Source organism: Melospiza melodia, chromosome Z (genome assembly GCF_035770615.1).
Source record: "Melospiza melodia melodia isolate bMelMel2 chromosome Z, bMelMel2.pri, whole genome shotgun sequence".
NCBI lineage: Eukaryota > Metazoa > Chordata > Aves > Passeriformes > Passerellidae > Melospiza > Melospiza melodia.
Genome location: NC_086226.1, coordinates 64,900,392 through 64,919,817, shown reverse-complemented (window position 1 = coordinate 64,919,817; position 19,426 = coordinate 64,900,392). Strand labels below are relative to the sequence as shown.

The 19,426-nt window shown below is 40.4% G+C and overlaps 1 protein-coding gene across 1 annotated transcript in view; it reads right to left on the bottom strand.

Annotated features, from left to right (window-relative positions):
• Positions 1 to 19,216, bottom strand: part of NCBP1 (nuclear cap binding protein subunit 1) — a 29,576-nt gene extending 10,360 nt beyond the window's left edge. The window contains exons 1-18 of the mRNA XM_063179897.1: positions 19,047 to 19,216; positions 18,824 to 18,909; positions 18,046 to 18,146; positions 16,836 to 16,992; positions 15,697 to 15,804; positions 15,068 to 15,189; positions 14,503 to 14,572; positions 13,632 to 13,847; positions 12,937 to 13,034; positions 11,642 to 11,705; positions 9,335 to 9,445; positions 8,804 to 8,868; positions 8,008 to 8,070; positions 6,624 to 6,698; positions 5,460 to 5,563; positions 4,499 to 4,621; positions 3,238 to 3,340; positions 1,815 to 1,908 (exon numbers count right to left, since the gene is read on the bottom strand). Of these exons, the coding sequence (XP_063035967.1) occupies positions 1,815 to 1,908; positions 3,238 to 3,340; positions 4,499 to 4,621; positions 5,460 to 5,563; positions 6,624 to 6,698; positions 8,008 to 8,070; positions 8,804 to 8,868; positions 9,335 to 9,445; positions 11,642 to 11,705; positions 12,937 to 13,034; positions 13,632 to 13,847; positions 14,503 to 14,572; positions 15,068 to 15,189; positions 15,697 to 15,804; positions 16,836 to 16,992; positions 18,046 to 18,146; positions 18,824 to 18,909; positions 19,047 to 19,080 (1,794 nt within the window). The 5' untranslated portion in view covers positions 19,081 to 19,216. The remainder of the gene's footprint in view (positions 1 to 1,814; positions 1,909 to 3,237; positions 3,341 to 4,498; positions 4,622 to 5,459; positions 5,564 to 6,623; positions 6,699 to 8,007; positions 8,071 to 8,803; positions 8,869 to 9,334; positions 9,446 to 11,641; positions 11,706 to 12,936; positions 13,035 to 13,631; positions 13,848 to 14,502; positions 14,573 to 15,067; positions 15,190 to 15,696; positions 15,805 to 16,835; positions 16,993 to 18,045; positions 18,147 to 18,823; positions 18,910 to 19,046) is intronic.
• Between the last annotated feature and the right edge of the window lie 210 nt (positions 19,217 to 19,426).

Here is a 19,426-nt window from a genome sequence, read left to right as displayed (position 1 = left end):
GCTGTTCTCGACAGGGCACATTAACTTCAGGACAGAACAAACAAGCATCGTGGAGCCACTGGAAAGGTTTACTTGCTACAGGCACTGCCATGATTCTGAGGGAGTTGCAAGCCACCTAGCAGGCAACTGCAAAGAAGAGTTACTGACTAAAGAAGATGCAAGCTGTTCAGAAAAAGGGGCTTATCTTAGTTACTCATGTGATTGAATGCCACAGTATCTAAGAACCACAGCCTGCACTGTATTTATCCTTACAACCACCCGTTGTCAAATGAGGAAGTGTAACAAAGCTCCTTATAAGGAAGGAAATTTAAAATAACTGAATGAATCATACAGAGGACTCAGCACTCAACTTTCAAGTCCCAGGATAGTATCCTATGCTCTATCTGTCTTTCTGCATTGCCAGGAAGGATTTCTGATTACTTAGCCCAGTCTTCCAAAAAACACACATCTAGGACTTCAAGAAAATATTTAACCTCAATGTTAGAGTTTCTCTTTATGAAGTCACCACCACTAGCTTGCTTTTAAATCCAGAGACTATTGGCTCTTGCTATTAAGTCACTACCTGCAGCACAGACCACTCATTAGTGCTTTAAGCCATATAAGCATTGTTGGTCTGAACCAAACCAAAGGATGTTCCCACAGACATGAGAGTAGGGTGTACATCCTGAAAACAGACTCTGGACAAGTGTCCTGCTCTGAAGGCACCACTCCTTCCATGCGACAAGGAGGCTGAGGACTTGGGAGTAAGAAAAAAGTTCTTGATCAGAAGCAAATACCACTGAACTACAGTAGAAGCAAGAGAAGAAAAGTTCCATGATTAAGTAAAAGAGCAAATAGCAGACCTTCCTAAGTTTTGCACATGAGATTTTTTAAAGGGATCTTGATTTATTAATAAAAATGTAACATGACTATCTAGTCTGGATTTGAAACCTCCATCTCAGTTTGGTAATGCTGTGATACAAAGGAATGAAGAGGAAGCTGATTCAGGTGTTACATTGCAGTTATGAAATTTCTTCTGATCCAGTAAAATGGCAGCAAAAAGTAGGTCAGACTGTAAATGTCACATTTGCAAGGTCAGTAAACTGGGTAAGAAGTTAAATATATATTTTTTTAAATCCTCATTTTATGATGTTTTTAAGAGATGTAACAGCTTGCACTGGTATCTTCTAGGTGCTCATTTTTTCCACTAGAGAATGGACCACAGGTCTAGTAGCAGATGCAAGAATTACTCCTGGTTCTCAGTGGCATCACTTCTTATAGTCTTGCCTGTGCAACTGTGAGGCACAGTTCACTTTCCAGCAAACCAAACAAACTGGCAAGGAATACATGAAGTAACTAATGCAGGCAAAGCCAGCCCAAGTTCCTCATTGATTTCTATTCATAGAATGACAGCTGATGTTAAACACAATTGCAGAGAAGAAACAGAACAGCTTAAACAACTGAGACATCTTTTCTGGGTCTTTTAGGGTGTTAAGTCCTCTGGCTCGAGAGTGAACATTATCCCAGCACTATCAGACTGATCCTGTTCTGAACAGCCACTACTGCAGCTCTACTCACCCTGCCCAGACACAACAGTGACTCCAGCATGACCTCTGTGTAATAACTGGACAGCTTCCACTAGCAGTTGTTGTGGGGGGGGAAAAAAAAAGCCCTAAAATCTCTAGGCTTCCACATTTCTAGGATTGTGGCCTGTTTTAGAAATGAGATCTACATCTTGTTTAAATTTATGTATTTATGTTGCTTTCAAACTTTGAACAAAGCCATGGTTTCAGCAAAAGTTACTCACAAAGTTCCTTGACATTTCAGGATCTTACCTGTGGATGATTCTTCCAAACCTCATACACAACTCTCAGAACATGAAGCTTCCCCTCATCACTTTCAGCAAGTGTTTTGAAGACTTCATGAAACCTTTTAATAGAAGTAAGTAGTCAATGGATAGGATGGGACCAGGTCAAAAGAGAAGCAGATATAAGGCAAGTGGTTTACATTGGCTAAAAGAAAATTACGTGACTATCTACAGCATTTCTTAGACAACTGTTCCCTGGAAAATATTACCATCCTGAGCTAAAATAGTCTACAAAGAAATGACACCTTTACATGCCAGTGGTGAACCTGCTTCCTGAAGCTAGGCTACACTTCTCAGGCTCTCAGAAGGAGGCACTTTTCTGCTTCATGTGCCTATCTATACACAGCTGAACCAAAATTTGCTGCCTTTTTAGCCTTAGACCTTCCTCTTAACGTATTTCTCTAACTTCAGACACTTATCCTAAGTGCCTCTTTTCCAAGGAGAGGCTGCTAAAAGCACCTATTTTAGCAGTTACTCTGACTGCTACACTGCATTCATTGCCCAGCTTATTGTAATATAACTATAAAGCATAAGAGGCTCTTCTTGATCTCTTGGCTGCCACTGCTGTTGTGCAGCAGAAAAAATACCATGGTCTAAGCATTTGAATCACCCTGCCTTTTTTACTCCTGACTGCAGGTTACTACCTGCAGCTTCTTATCAACATTGCCTCTGTAGAGCTTCCAGGTGCACATTTTTGTAGTAGTTTTATCTGTCTTTAGGGCCAGATAGAAAAATAACTCATTAAGTCATGCAAGTGACTACCTTTCATGTAACAAACCCCTTAATATCAACTCCACACCACAAAGGATTAAAAACATTACTCTAATTTTGCTAAAAATGGTGCAGTAAATTCTTTGCAGTTCCAGCATATCTTTAAGGGATGAATTCTAAACTCTTTTAGTATGGATTTTACTCTGCTTTCGTAGACAGAAGAAATGAACAGCAGACTATTTTGAAGTTTCATGTTTTCTTTTGCTTTCCTTTTTTTTTTACACAAATATAATTGTCCTAGATTAATATTCATAGTACAAGATATTGTGATGGCAGCTACCCAGTCATTGAAATGTAAGGAAATCCCTTTTTCTTTGCCATAATCAGCAAATAAGCAATACAAAAATGAAGTAATTTTCCAAACCTGTCTCATTTATATCACATGACTGGAACGTATACATTTCTGTTAATTCCATTCCTAATGCATAATACATCTATATGTATAATGTAGGATTTACACTACCATTCCTTCAGTAAGCATGTCATTAGCTCTCCTAGTCATATTGCTTTGTGGAGTACGAACAATGCTGAAGCTGGCATTCCCCTTCTTTTATCATGCATTTCAGTGTCAGAATTAAACTGTTCTGTGAGCCCCAAAATAATGCAGATGATATACTTACTTTGCCAGGGCGCTGAAGGAGTGGCTGAAAGACTTTGCAGCTAGATGGAGCAGAGTCTGAACAAAGACTTCTATTTTCAGAGGGTTGAAAGTAAATCCTTCACCTGCAAGTTATTTGAAGTTGAAATTATTAAATACTTCAAGTAAAGCATGTAAGCTACTCATACAGCTGTAGAGATAACTTATGGTTTTAGCTCATTTCACACGAGTTGCATACACAGAGTTTTGCAGGACTGAGCAAGGAGCTAGTAAAGACTCCCACAAAATGTGCAGTTTCACACTCCAATTTTGCCATGGAGAAGATGTGCAGAAACCTTTGTCACCAACATGAACTTCTGTCAGACACACAGTCACCCCACTAACATGTGACAGCACTGATGGCAGCACAGAAAGTCAGTAAAGGAAACACTGCAGCTGTGCACCAAGATGAGGTCCTTGGAAAGCCATAAAGATGGGGGCATGGGTGAGGAGGGAGAAGGTAAGGATCACTAACATACAGAGGCCTACCATTTAGGATATAGGAGAGGGGTGCACCAGGCACGTACAGCAAATATGGCTATTATAGTGACTGGTGTCAGGTGCCCTCCTGAAGCTGAACAAGGGCAGAAGGAAGTGCATTAACTAGTGGGTAATGCCCAAAGCAGATCAGGAAACATGATAGTGGATCCCAGGGGAAAAAAATCCACCAGACCATGGTTGCTCTCTGCCTTGCAGCTGAACCCTTGCAAATACTACAAAAATAATGAAGTATTCGCCATTGTTTAGATCACTTCTAACTGCCTCTCACAGCCCTCACTCCATAAAACACTCAGGCTTTAGGAATGAGTGCTGCCTGCGGCTGCAAGGCTTAGAGGAATGTGAGTAGTCCCACTGTAAGTTTTCATCTGTGGAACATGCCAGCCAGCAGGCTTGCTGTCTAATGTGTTGGGGGACTGCCCTGAAGGGAGGGAAGCTCTTAGGGCAGAAGCCCTGAATTTCAGAACTGCCCTCTGCCACTGAAAGCAAAGAGGATGTTAAATTCTTTTATTCCATCAATAATTGCAAGAAAACACACCTCAAGCACCAGGTTATCTCTATTAGGAAAAACAAGCAGGCCTCTGCAGGTAAGATGTTCACAGAAAAAAACTAGCAGTGGTGTATTTACTGCTTAACTGAAACCAGCTACTAGAAGGAAAAGCATACAGGTCTGTGAACCAACACATTCAGCTCCAAAGCATGGCAGATCTGTCTACACACAGAATAAATGACAGTTTGTATCTTACCATCATCATCATCCTGGTTTGGATTAGGTACATCTTTTAAAATGCTGAAGATTTCATCATTGCTGGCCTTATTTTTAATTGCGATTGTTAAACAGAGTGCCACGGTATATCCAGGAAGAGACCCTGAACAAAAAACAAAAAAAGGTCAAAAACGTGGAAAGGCAAGTAAGCACTTTTAACATCAGTTCTGCCCCTCAGAGAAACAAGTACCCTTCCCAGCTACACCTAAAGCTTGGTGTTTCTAATATCATTGTCAACCTCAATATGCCATAAAATTTACCAACCCATTTTCTGGTCTTCATGTGAAATTCAAAATTTGGAGTAGAACTTTTAGATGTGAGCTCCGGCAATCACGTTCCTCACTAAGGCTCTACTTCAGTTTCCACCAGGTTTCTAAAAATACAGTATTTCCTTGTTTTTCCTCACTATATCTTTGATGATGACACTTTTATGCTTAGGACTGTATTTACACTGAGCAATAAAAGGAATAATAAGGTCCCTCTCTACTTCAGTCTCTATGGTATCAGTTCCTTCTGTATGCTCATTAAAGCATGTTTACAGGTAAAATATTCTAGTGCTCCATGAAGTTCAAAAAATAATTTCTCATTATCACTTCAGATGCTGATTTCCATAGTATTGTGCTCTAACAGGTGAAATAGATGAATTGTCTAATTTTAGACTCTGGCAAATAATACTGCACAACACCACAGCCATATCAGCAATAGTGTCTTGATGTATCTGGATTTTCTTTGCTTCATAAGTAGCAGAAAGGATTTTATTAGAGAGATCCAGGCTTAATACATATTAATTGCTCATGTGAAGCATATTTACCCATACAAAAATCATGTATATTTGATCTGTATTCTTTTTTATCAAGACAACTCATATTGCAGTCAGTTTAGTGTGTTCCCTTGCTCTGAAACACTTCTTCAACTTGACCACTAGTAATTTTAATACTTACTATTGCTCTCATCTCCATATTTGTAAATGCACACTGGATTAGCAGGGCTGAGGACAGAAAAACTTGCAGGAACAATGTCTATTATTCGCTGATGGTAGGAGAGTCTGGAAATAACAAGTTTCCACAGCAGTTGAATTAAAAAAGGAATAATACCACAGCTAATGAGTTCTTTATAATGTTTTTCTGTATATAATGTCCATAGAACAAGATTCAGGGTTCCTATACAACAGAATGGTAATTCTGCTGGGTAGTAAGAGCTGAATAAACCAAATTTATTAGAATATGCTATTTTAACTCTGTGATGTTAGAGTTTCATCTTCATACAATTAATTTGCCTTGTGAAAAGGCTGCCTGGTAAGAAATTTTATGCAAAAACCTGTGGTGCAGAAAGCTAGTAAGATGTCAGTACTCAAAGCAGGAAAAATATTAAACCAGACATCTTCATTTTACTTTCCAGGTTCATTTCACTCTCACAAAGACTTAATTTGCTATCAGAGTTTTCAGTGAAATGGAAGACTGCCACAGAAAATAATGCATTTGCTGTGCAGCACAATGCTTTCACACTTTGGATACAGAATTCACCCAAACCTTGATTGTTTTCTTATAAGATGCTGAATAACATAGCCTTTTTCAACTACTTTGCTCTTCTACACCACTCTAATGTGAACAATTTTAAGCCCAGACTACTTATCAGAACTACTGATTATGTAATCTTGTTGAGTTTGGAGATTTTGTTTGTTTAGACAACTGTTCCTTCATTTAAAGTAAATGAACATCAGAGGCACCTAGAAAAATCAAGACTAAGTTCTCAGTTTTTAGTACAATAAATGGTCAGTTCCCTCTATTTCTGTGAATGTTGAATAGTTTCCACGAATATAGCCTAAGTTGTCTTTCTTCCCATGCGTATGGTGAAGCATGTCTTTAAGTAACTACGGTGTGCATGGATAGCTCACTACTGTCTGCATCACCTGTTTCTCCCTCTCTTTAAAGGCAGTGTCCTACAGCAGGTAAACCAGATTAAAAATCATACAAACAGACTCATCTTTTAACTGAAAATTAGTTTTAAGAATAGATGTGCCAAAGACAAGAGTCAAGTTAAAAGGAATCTGGCAGTATTCAGATGAAACTCTTCCTTGAATGCAACTATGGAAAGATCATACTTACCGCATGCACTTTTCCAAAACCTCTCTCACAAATTTGGGTTTGGGTTTTTCAAGGTCCTGAGTAAGACAATCTGACCTATCAAATGACAAAATACAATGGTTTTAGCAAAAGCATTTTGTTTTGTTAGTCTTTGTGGCTTGGTCTGATAGAACAAAGCACTCACAGTCTGAAGACAATGAGGGTGCCGGACCATTGGAGTGTAGGCACTTTAAGCCATGGAGGTAAGTTAATCACTCCTTCCTTACTGGCAATTAGCATAGCTGGAGTTTCAACTCATCTCTGTGTGATAAATTTTCAAGTAATCTCCCTTCCCCCACCACACTAAAAATAATTTGTGGATATGGTTAGCTGGCTTTCCCTTTCCTTAGGAAAAGAACCTTGAGTGATTTCACAGTCTGTTTCTCCGTCAGCTCTTCTGGCTGATTTCAGATGCATTGCAGGTAAAGAAAAGTGTGAAATACAGTCACTTGCAAGCTTTGTGAAAAAAGTCTCTTGTGAGAGAGATTTACAGAAGCACTGCCATCAAGGAACATCCAAGCAAACTAAAACTAACTCTTTGAAGACTGCTGCCTGGTCAGCTACCATGGATGCATGCCAGGATAGCCACTAAGCACTCAACTCTACAAGAGGACAGTGCATGAAACTCAAATAAAGCCACAGAACTGTATTGGAAGGCTGAACCCCTCTCCACAAGGACTCTCAGGCAGATCACCTACAGAAAGCAGGTACAGTCACAGGCTCTGGAAACTACTCCATGGAGGACTTGGCCTCAAGAGAATCTCCCTTGCTACATGGGTGCCCAGAACAGAAACCTCACGGAACCTGTGAGCAGACATTAATGGAGCTCCAGGGAGCTCCTGCTAGAGATGCAGGTTCAAAATCTGGCACAGTAGGAATAGATGGCAGGGCAAACTCTGAAGGAACTTCAGGCACTAGGATTTGGCAGGTGGGAAAAAGACCACAAGGTCTGAAGGACAGAAGTTATAATGAATGGTTTAGGGTGGGGCAGAGAGCAAAACAACAGAATGAATTCAGGATACAGAGTCAGCACAAACCACTGAAGTAAAGACAAGGTATGTGGAGGCATTTTGGAAAGTTTGCTAGCAACTGACAGAAAGTACAAGACAAATTAAAGGGATCACATTTCTTCTTCCCTTCTTTAAGGAATGCATACACTGATTTGAATTCACTAGGGAAAATACAGTGATTAAAGAAATTACCAAGATAATCTACTACTGAGTGCTGGTGGACAGATAACAAAAAGTCTCTGATAAGCTAGAGGAAAGCCATTAACAGGGCCACCATACTGTGACACCTTCTGGATGTGTTTGAAATGTTAAAGTTTTAGCAATATCAGGTTTGAATCCAAAGGATAGAAACTTACCAGTCTTCCCAGCTCCAACGGAACTGAAAGTTGCTCAAGTGGTGCGAAAACCAGTTAATAAATCTTAAGAAAAAAAAAAAAAAAGCTCTGTTCAAAAGTCAGAAATGTAGAAAAACTTTCCGTTGAGCTTCTCTTAAAAATGCATTTTACTTTTCCAAGACAAGCCTAAACTCTTTAAGCTATTACAGCATTAAACAGGTTGTAAAACCTGAGATACAAAGGACTCAGTTTGGAGAGTCACAAAGGTTTTATGGACAAATAGCCTGTCAAGTATTTCACATTAAAAGATCAAGTATTTAACAACCAATTAAAATGTAAAATTACTGTGAATACACAACTTTCACATTTTCAATGAGTCATTAAGCACCTCCTACTCAATGCAGACTTAACTGAAAGGCTGAAATTACCACTATTCTCCTCCTCTGGGTGGCACATATGCCATCAACTTCTCTTCCAAGTAATGACCCCAACCACTAGGGAGCAGGCACAGAGTGCAGCAGAGTGCTACAGTGCAACCATGAACAATTCTTAACTCAGAAAAGTTGTCACTGATCTTAACTGTCCTGCACAGACAGCTGGACTTGTCACCTGCGAGGGGGCATTCCTGGGAGGAGAGGCAAGCAGTAAACCCTCCACCTTCTCTGGAGATCACTCAGAGCCAGAGCTCACAGAACATTTTGAATAACATCAGGTAGCTCTAACAAGCTACTTTCTGATTACTCTTTCAACAGCCTCTTTGTTTTCTTCTACACTGGATATCAAGGAATGTTTTCCACCATCTCCAAAACACACATACCTGTCCACACATGTGGTATTCATTGTATCCAAACGCATGTAGAGCATTTCTGTGGCTTGTGCAAGCTTAAGTTTCTTATTAAGGCTTACAAAAAATAAGTAGGTAAGTCAGATGTTTTTCCTTTCCAGTTTTAGTAGAAGTAGAATGTCATCAACTTTTTGTATTGGAAGCTCCCTGAGCCTACTCCAAAATCAGGTAAATCCACAGTAGAAAAAGCAAAGAATATTGTGAGTTCCACCCTGTAATCCCAACCTCTTCTTCCATTATGGCATTAGCCATTAGCCAACAAGACTGCAGGCTTCTTCCACAGAAGGACAGAATTCACATCATGCAACAAGCAATGCAAGTGTTACAGGAAAAGTTTCCTGCAGATACTGTGAAATATTAATACCATTTATTAATAGTAGTTATTAAAATACTAATAATTAAAATAATATTAAAATATTAATAGAATTTATTACAATCCCATCAGCTACAGAACAAACAAATACTTCATTTCATAAATGCTCCTCAGGAGCACAGAAAGGATACAACTTGTGGTAAGGAGCCAGGCTGAAGTTTGCACAGCTCAATCAGCAGCGTTGTGTACATGACTTCAATATGTGGTGGAGATGGCAGCTGAAATAACTCTGCAAATATTACCTGTGGGAGAGGAAATCACAGAATAAGAGCACAGTCCAATGTGTCCTGCACAACTCTCAGCTTCTCAATAGTGGCCATCAATCTTAAATAATTACCTATCCCAAAAGACTGTATTTTTCTATCAAATGCACATTCCAGGAAAAAGAGAAAGAACCAGTAAGAGGCAGCTGTAACACAACACTCTACTAATACAGTCCACTCTAACTGCTCTTATTAGTTCATGCTAACACAACACCAGCATAACACTCTATTATGTCTAACAAACATAGCATGTAAGTGTAGAAATGGGCATAGTTATAACATGACCCACTGCAGTGATCTGAGAAATGCAGAAATAATCTGATCTTGTTGAGTAGTGAATAATGAAGCCTAAGCATTCTTCTTAAATATATGAAAAGAATATATGCATTAAAACTACATTTTTATCTTTTCCATTATGTCCTCTTTTCTCCTATACAAAACCATATATAAATAAAATCACAACTTTAAACTGAGACTTACAACAAGCATTTCATACAATAAATACATATGCTCACCACCCCTTGGAAAAACCCTTCTAGGAAACATGAAAATAATCCTGCAGTCAACATTTGTGGTTTTAAAGTTTGCCTATAATAACAGCATGTCAACCTCTGAGTGCTAGAAAAAAAATCATCACTGTACAACATCCACCTTTGAGTTTCTGTTTATTTTGTATTCCACTCTCAACTAAAATTAATTTCATCAAAGGAGCTGGGAAATTTTGATTCATTATGGTTGATCAGTTTCCTCTTTAAATTTCTGAATAACGCTTAAAGGAGCCTTTCTTCTTTTAGAAAAGTCTTACTTGTATAAGAAATCAACATCCATTTCTAAATTTCGAAAACATCACATGAAAACACATTGGCTAGAACTTGTTTTTCTAAGGAAGGACTCAAAAGCATGAAGAGACTGTAAGATGCTGGGGAATCTTCCTGTGTCAGCATAATTCGGACATTTTGTTCAGACAGATATGGCGAAAAGGTAGGGAGAACTCAGCTGGGCAGAAAATAGCTCCATTTTTTAAGACAGGAAATAACAACTGGACAATCAGTTGGATTCTGAAACTCAGTGAAATTTCATAAGGAAAAAAGGAATTTTTACAATGTTAGTCACAGAATTTGTACACTTTTAGTTTTTTCATCACTTTTTACAGCACTTCAAGATACTGGATGTAAAATCACTGCATATACTTAAATGTTAAGGGATAAAATTATTCCTAATTTCAACACTGCTTAATGTAATAAATTTAATATGTTCTGAAGTATAATCTTTACTCTGAAGAGTAAAAAAATAAACAGAGGTGACCAAAACTCATGCAATTTCACAGCAATCAGTATTTGGCATTTAGGTGGCAAAAGTAATTCTCAATCCTACTTTAAGATCAATATTCTACATGGGATTATTTCTTGTCATAATTAAAAATTATGACATCATACTGAAAAAGCATACTTCTAATTACTTCTTCATAAAGCCTTTATACAACAAGTTGCTTTTACTTTACTTTGTTAATTCCTCGGAATTTTTGATGAAAATTAGCGAATATGGCTCTGCAACTTGAAAACACTTTTCAATGAAGGCAGTAAAAGAAGATCTGTGCTGCTTTGCTGGTAATGTAACAGCTATCCAGAATTCTTTAGTAAGGAGAACGGCCCAGAGGAAACATGTTGCTACTGCACAACAAGTTCTTTTCAGGGTTAGCAGGACAAAATAGTTTAGACAATCAAAACATAAAATCATGCAGAATGGCTGAGTCTATCTGGATATCGTCAAGTCTAAAGCCCCCTGCATACTGCAAGGGTCACTTAGACCAGGTTGCTTAGGGCTGTGTCCTGCTAGGTTTTGAACTTTTGCAACTCTTGCAGTGCTTAATCACCTTAGCATTAAAAATAGATTTTTCTTATGTTTAAACTGAGTTCCTTGAATTTCAGTTTATGTACATTTCCTTTTGTATTTTAGTTTAAAACTGAATGCACCAAGTTAAAATTACAACAAAAGCAGAAGACTATCACTGAAGTGTACATAACCTGCTCATTTAAAAGCTGCTGTTTGAATTTAACAAAATTCTGGCTCATTCCCAAATCAAACTGTAATTTAAAGAACCTATAATGGAGCTAACAGGGATGTGTTACTTATGAAATAACGGAGCACCAAAGAGGTGATCTCTACAATCCATACCTCTACTATATGGTAGTTCAAAGGGATCTTGTTATTTCCCGGATAGCTCAACAGCTGTGCAGCACTGTAAAACCAAAGACACGTTAAATTCAGACATAACACAGCAAATGTGATATAAAACTCAAGCAAGATAATTAAAGAAAATTAAAACAGCATTAAACAAATCAATAATCCTTCAAAAATCTCTTATTTGATCCTCAGAGCGCTGAAGAAAAGAAATAGCACAAGGACTCACTAGCACTGCCTAAACTATGATATGTAACAATGTACTCTCTGTGCAGCAGTAACACTGCTTGGACCCTATCCTGCTAAACCACAAAGGTTTAGCACAGAAAATCACAGTGATCTGTAATTGCATCATGTGTACATGAAAAGGGGAAAAAAATTATCCCAAACAATTTTACGTTTGGAATGACTTGAAAATACAATTAAGCTAATGTTTATATATGAAACTCTTATGTTTAAAATACCTTATCTTTAATCAGCTCATTATCACCTATCACCTGTGCAAATCTTGTACGTCTCTTTTACTATCCTCTGAGAATTAATGAAGACTATCCCAGCAACAGCAACAACACCAAATCTCTAGTTTCTGCTGGATCAAACAGCTGCAACCACAAAATTTTATTACATGCCATCACCAAAAACATTATTTCTAGGTTTGCTAGTTTTCATAGAGAAGTGTGACAGCTGTGGCAAACCATCTTGGTTATCAATTATCCACATCAGACAGTGTTTGGGCAGAAATAAAGAAAAGTGCCCTGACTGCCTCCTGACACAGCTGAATTGAAACAGATGAAATCTGGCCCAGCAGTGACTTCCCAGAGTGAAGTCAATTATCTCTGGCATGTAATTCCCACAGGAAGCACAGCAAGGAGGTGTCTATAAACACCAATGCTGAGTCAGCTGCAGAAGAACCAGCTCCATGCTCACTACCCCAGATAATCAGCATTCCAGGAAGCACAACACAACCACATTTTCCACAGAGGTCCCATGAGGAATAAGGCATGTCTGCATACTTTTTGTAGCACATGTCATACTACCAAGGGATTCCCTTCCCAAGAAACTACTGCTCTCTGGATTAGACACTCTGTTATCTGGATGTTATGGGTACACAGTATTCCAGGCAACAGTTTCAGCACAGATAAATGCAGTAAATAAACTTTCACTACCAGCTTCAAGAAACGTTTATCTGCAGCTCTTGCCTAACCAGCGCAGGTCATATCCCCGCTGGCACCAAAGCCACAGTAGCATTTAAAAAGTGTCACAGCCTCCCAGTACTAAGCTTCTCCTACCAAGTCTTTCTCTCTTTCCAGTGAGATTTGATGATGCAGTGGAGGTTCTCCTCTATCACAAATCTCTCAACGGAGTGGCTGCCAGGCATGACAGGACCCTGGTAAGAAAAAGTGAACATTCATGAAGGTCACTGCTAATGCAGTGGTACCACAGGCAGCAAGCTTTCTTAGATACATTTACAGGTAGAAAAAAGTTGCCCAACATCCACATAAACACCATGAGGTCTCAGCTGCCCTGTATCCTTCAGGACTAAAAAAGCTGGTATGACACATTTCCACACAAACCTCAGAGTCACCCATGTTTAAAACAAAATGAATAGTAGGACTCATTACAAGAAGAGATAAGAACAAAGTTAGAGAACATGATTCTGTTCTGCATGATTGTAAGAGCATCTGCTTCTTCCCTTGCTTTGTGAAGTCACTGGAAAAAAAACCAAAACAAACAGCTAAACTAGACTAAAGAAGCCTAGCCTAAAGCCACAGAGTAGAAAGAATAAACAATCGTGGTCTTCTCCACTGCAAAAACCAGAAGCCAGTAAGCGAAGGTAAAAGGCAGCAGACTCAATTTTGCTGCTGGCCTTCCAACCACTCACTGTCCTGGGAAAGAGGATATCACATACATCACATTTTCACCAATATTGCCCCAGGAACCTAACTGTGAAATCTACTCACCATTCCCCACGGCAATCACTCACCTCAGGGTCATCCGTGTAGTCAAACATCCTAAAAATAACCCTTGGCATCGGGTACACAGAATCTTCAGTGTGGGGTGGGGGTGTGAAGGGAGGCAGATTGTGTTGCAGCGCCTCACAGAGCACGCTGTCAAAAGCCAAGTAGGGCCTCAGGATGTGCCGCTCTTGCCAACGGTCTTTTTTCAATTTCTGAATCTGAGACCAAAGGCAGTCTAAATACTGAAGGGAAAGGTGAGAAACATTAGATCTGCTGAATCTCTGAACAAAAAGGGCAGTTTTCCGAACTATCTAAAATGTATACATTCCTTACTATATCCAGAAAAAAAACCAAGTTTCTTAAACTGCTGATTCAATAAACCAACAAATAATTTAAGAACCCTAAATGTCAGAACTATTCCTGAATCCATACAGCTTTGTGTCTGTAAAATTTAACTTCTGGCAATTTTTTAAACACCAACAGGCACCTCAGGAGCCCCAGAGAAACTACAGCAGAGAATAGTCACTACTCTTTGGTGGTATTAAAAGCATCATAATATCCCAGAATGCTCACAGTTTCACACAAAAAGTCCTTTTAACATGAAGCCCTGTAACCTACAGATCAAAATTAAACACTACAATTTACTTCATAAGTTTTCCTCAGGGGCTTGCAGCAAACAACAGAATCCCCTCCTTCTTACTCAACTCAACCTCTTATTTCAGCCCAATACTTGGAAAAGAATTCCCCACACAGAACTTTTTGGAATCAATGGCAAATAGCAGGCAAATCAAAGCATTCACTCTTAAGAGATGCCTTCTAATTTCATGATAAAAGAACACCTCAGTATGAAATTATTTTTCCAGCTTTCTGAAAGAATGAAGTGTAAAGTCTAATTACCTCTTCTTGTGGATGTGGTTTGTCAGCAGTCCACACTTGCAGCATGGGTACATGAATCTTCTGGCGGCGTCTGTTTAAACAGGAGAGAAAACATGACCTTTAACAGACTAATTTAGGGCAGCAGTTTTGTTTTTATTGTACATGTGTTCTACTATTCATTCTCTTCAGCTGATAATGTCTACAGTAGATAAAAATCAGGTTTGCAATACTTAAAATATCTCCGTCATAGCAACCTGACAACATTAACTTGAAGCACCTAGACAGAAAGCAATCACAATGTACAGCACTAATGCAACAATCTATCTGTATTAACAGCATACTTACAACTCCAGGTGCTTCATCATGAGCAGAACAAGATCTTAAACATACCCTAGAACTCAACAAGACTGCAAAACTTTTCAAATTCAAAAATCTCTCCACCTAGCGCATTTTTAGGGCTTTGTTTCCCCCACAAAATGGTTCACACCTAAAGTTTTAGAGTACATTAAAGTGAGCGTTAATCAAGACTATTACTTCACACTTGAACAGATACCAAAGAGAGTGCTTGTAACCAGTTACAACTTACTTCAGATAGCTTTCTGCCTGAGACAAGAGACGATCCATTTCAGCATCCTTCTTCTCATATAACTCCTTTCCAACCCAAGGCAAAGATGACAGAAATGCAAACATATACCAGTCACATCGCACCTAGAGGAAGGTAATACACCAACACTTGAGTAAGCTCCAGCAGATTCTGTACACATGCAGTTCCATTTAAAACATCAGCAAGTTGTTTTGGAGGAATGTAAAGACGAGCAGTTGCAACTGGACGGGGAAGGCATCAGAAAAAAATATTCATGCTTGAAAAGTATAATTTTTCCCTTGAACTGCGTTAGGCAGACTTAAAAAAATGATATAAATGGCATCACTTTCAAAGTTCTCCAAATGGTTAGTACAGCAGAAAAGCTAGGCACACTCTGCAATTTCCAGAGTAAGGTAAAATAAATTTTAATTTGGCCACTTTGTCATACTTTCTTACTGTGCACGTATTTCCCAATTGCCACAGGCTCCTTTCACTAATGCTCAGGAAACTGCATGTGTCAATCCATTTAGGCTCCCCTCCCTAAAACCTCCCTCTTCTAAGCATAAGGACCGAACAAACAGTACAAACAAGCTGTGAAACAGGCCCAGGGAGCCCCCAGATCTTTTGCTTACTTGGGGTACGTCCTCCTCCTGTGTCACACTCACAAAGTTCTCAAACATAGCTACCATTGAAGGTGCAGCTATTACGTGGCAATTCACAAGATCGGACAGAAAACGTACCTAAAGAGAAAGAGAACATTCTAAATTAATACTTTTTAAGCTGGCAGCACAAGTACAAATAAACATTACTTAAATTATTAATGCAAACCACTAATAAAAGTATAATACTCACTCAGTACCACAAAGGCTGAAATACTACACACTGCACAGACTCACCTTTAAATGACAAGCATCATACGTGCTGCCTAATATACTGTTCACTCTAATGTCCTTAATCCCTCCCACTGCAATAACACAAGGCTAATATTCCTAATTAAGCAATGGTGCCAAACATGCAAACTGATATTACAGAAGAAAACCGTGGTACTTCTCTCTATTCTATACAGTATCAGACAACAAAAATAACAGAAGTTCTAGCAATTAGATCTTATTAGTAAAAGTGTCCTACAATTCACCTAACATCAGTCTCTTGACTGGAATCTTAATTTTCACCAGCGGGATTCATAAATAGGTGGGGAACTTGGTAGTGGGCTTCTAAATCAGACACTGCTGAGGTGTCTAATACCTTACAGCAGACAAAATCTATAATCAGCAAGGATGGAGCAAATGGTTTCAAAGACAGCCAGCATTTAAAACTGACTGCTTGATCTTTACCCCTTATCAGAAGAATGCAACCAGACATCAAAAATAGCTTTTAAGAACTACAGTGTTCATTTTCTTTTCAATTTTTTTTCCAGAGAAGGCACAAGATTGTCATGTACCTCTGAATACCAGGAAAGTGGACTGACTTTTTTTTTTAATCTTTTACATTTGACTGAAAGACAAACAGCGAAAAGTACCTCGGTTTAACACAAATTTAATTTTTCACTGTGAAAAAGATACTTTTGGAAATAAATTTGCAAATGTAATGTGACTCCTCGTCCGTGAGAAAGAAAATACTTCTCACATAACACACATTTCCTCTTGGAATACTTACAGCGTACTGCACATTGATGGCAAAAGACACTGAAACACACATCGTAAGTAACAAAAAGGCGAAAGGAGGAAAGAAAAAGGACATGAAACAAACAGACAAATAAAACTCCACTCACTAAATGCACAGCTTCATTATACATGTTGACTTTCAGACATTCTTTAAGCTGACGAATCATGGCTTCTACGAATTCCCCGCCAAAATTGTAGTTCCTGGCATTCAGCAAGCCCACCAATGTCGTGTAAACAGTAAGCTTCTCTGGTAGCAGACGTGCGCTGACACAGAAAAAGAAATACTGTGTTAGTTGTTTGTTCATCCCATGCCAATTGGCCACAACATAGCATCTTAGAATCTACCTGCTGTAAGACAAACTTGCCTCATGAGGAAATCAGAAAATCAGAAAAGACAGCTGCTATCAATTTCTTGTGCTAAAACATTTGCTTTTCATTTATATCTAAGTGCTGACTATACCGGAGGGTTAAACAAATAATATTAGTGACAGAATTTATTGTGAGAATGCAAAAAGTTGTTTTAAGTTCGCAATTAATAAATGTTATTACACAGCATAGGGAAGGTCAGGTCCCACTGTAAAAAGGTAATTTACCTCAACCATTTTTGTATACCCGTAGGTATACTATAAGCGGTATCTGTCTGCTGCCCCGGAAGGAAGCACACTACTTACCCTTAATAAAAACGTTGCTACAAAATAGACTTTAAGTATCTGCAAAATGTTAGCACAGGCTCAATAGTCTGCCACCACACCCTTCCTTCGGAATTGTCTCACCTCCTGCAACACATCCTGCACAATCCCTCCCTCAACATCACCGAGTGACCCTGACATGGCACCTCTGCTTCTGCACTTTGCCAGGGAGAGGAAGGAGAGCTGGCAGCCACCAAAAAACCTGGTTTCTGCTCCTGTCGTTCCCAGTTCCTCTCCTCTAGCAAATGGGCTTACAAAGGCATGAGCACTTGCCAGCCAGGGAAGACGAAGGTGCGAGAAATCATTGCAGATAACAACAAAGGTAGCTGTTAGCAGCCACTTCGGTGGTATTAAGCACTTAATGTGAAACACGATTTTGCCCGGCATTGCCGTGATCCCACAGCTACTGCAGACCAGTTCTAATGTTCCATCTACCTGCTTCGAGCTTGAATTACACCCAGTAAGTTATGAGCTTGTTCCTCTATTTATTTCATTTGTAGTAAGACAAACTCTAGGCTATGACAGCAATCAGGAACTAAAGCTATTCACGGCTTTTGAACTACCTTAAACACTAAACGTATGCACAACGACAGCACATCCCACATTCCCAGACCTTCTCAATACATACACAGTACACAGTATTCGTAGTATCTTGCTTTTGTAATTTGGTAGATCAGCTTCCAAAACACCGGCTAGGCCCTCCAGGTTGCTCTCCAAAGACGAATTACTCTAAAATGAAAATTAAAAAAAAACAAACGTTTTATCAACCAGGCAAAACGAACTAGTCCAACTCTCACATGCAAGACAATGAAGCTGGACAAGAGCATCCTTTCATGTCGCCTCATTTTTCAGGGCAACAATCCACCAGCAGCGAGGATCTGTTCTCGCTTGCCGAGGAAGAGCTGCACCCGACCGCCAAGCTCCCCGGCTAGGAACTTCCCCCAGGGACGCAAGATCTAACATCATCCCGGGAACACCCCGGTAGCGTGGCTGAGCGTTGATTAACAACACCTTGTTTTTCAGAGCATCATCATCTTTTGTTCTGCCACCCCCTCCTCCTCCATCAGCCCTATTGTCGGGACTGGAAACTTATGCTGCAGGAAGACCGTTTAATTCTTCCACACCCTTCCCAGGCTAGAACCATCAGCACCATCCTTAGATATAATAGTAACTATCCTCCGGCCGTTTATCGCCGTTTGGGAAGCGCTATGCTACGATTTAAGCCCCTACCCGCCACAGCACGTGGCTTAGCAAAAAAACCGGCAACTTTCCCCCCCATCTCATAAAATTAGTATTTTTTTGGGGGGGTCGCTACTACCGACGAAGTGCCCCCACACCACGGACGGGAAGGGGAGAGGGCGAAGGGAAACAAGGCTTTAACTCTCCCGAGGCGCCGGCCCGCCTACCTTCTCTCCCACCCTGCAGATGAGCGACTCGAGCCTCTCCTCGATCTCCGACGGCTCGGACGTCCTCCGCCTCTTGTGCGGCTGCCCTGCTCCGACAACACACCGAGCACAGCGTTACCCACGCCGCAGAAACCCTGCTGCTCGCTCCTCCATCCCGCCGCTGCTCCATCCCGCCCAACCCACCCTCCCTGCCCGGCCACCTCGGGGGGGACGCGGGGCTCACCATCGCTGTCGTCGCTGTGCCGCCGCCGTGACATGGCAAGGAACGGCGGAGAGAAGCAGCCGGGAAGAACGGTGAGGAGCGGTGAGGAGCTGTGCGGAGCACTACGGAGCTCCGGCAAGCACTGGGCCGAGACACCTCGCGCGGGCCGACCAAGCGCACTGCTTCCCCGCCCGCGGCCGCGCTATTTCCGGGGCGGGCACGGCCTCTCCCGCCCGCTTCCCTGAGGAACCCGAGCCCTTCCGGGGCAGCCCCGAAGAAGGGGGAGGAGGAGGAGGTGGTGGTGGTGGTGGTGGTGGTGGTGGTGGTGGTGGTGGTGGTGGTGGTGGTGGTGGTGGTGGTGGTGGTGGTGGTGGTGGAGGAGGAGGGCAGCGGGCGCTTCC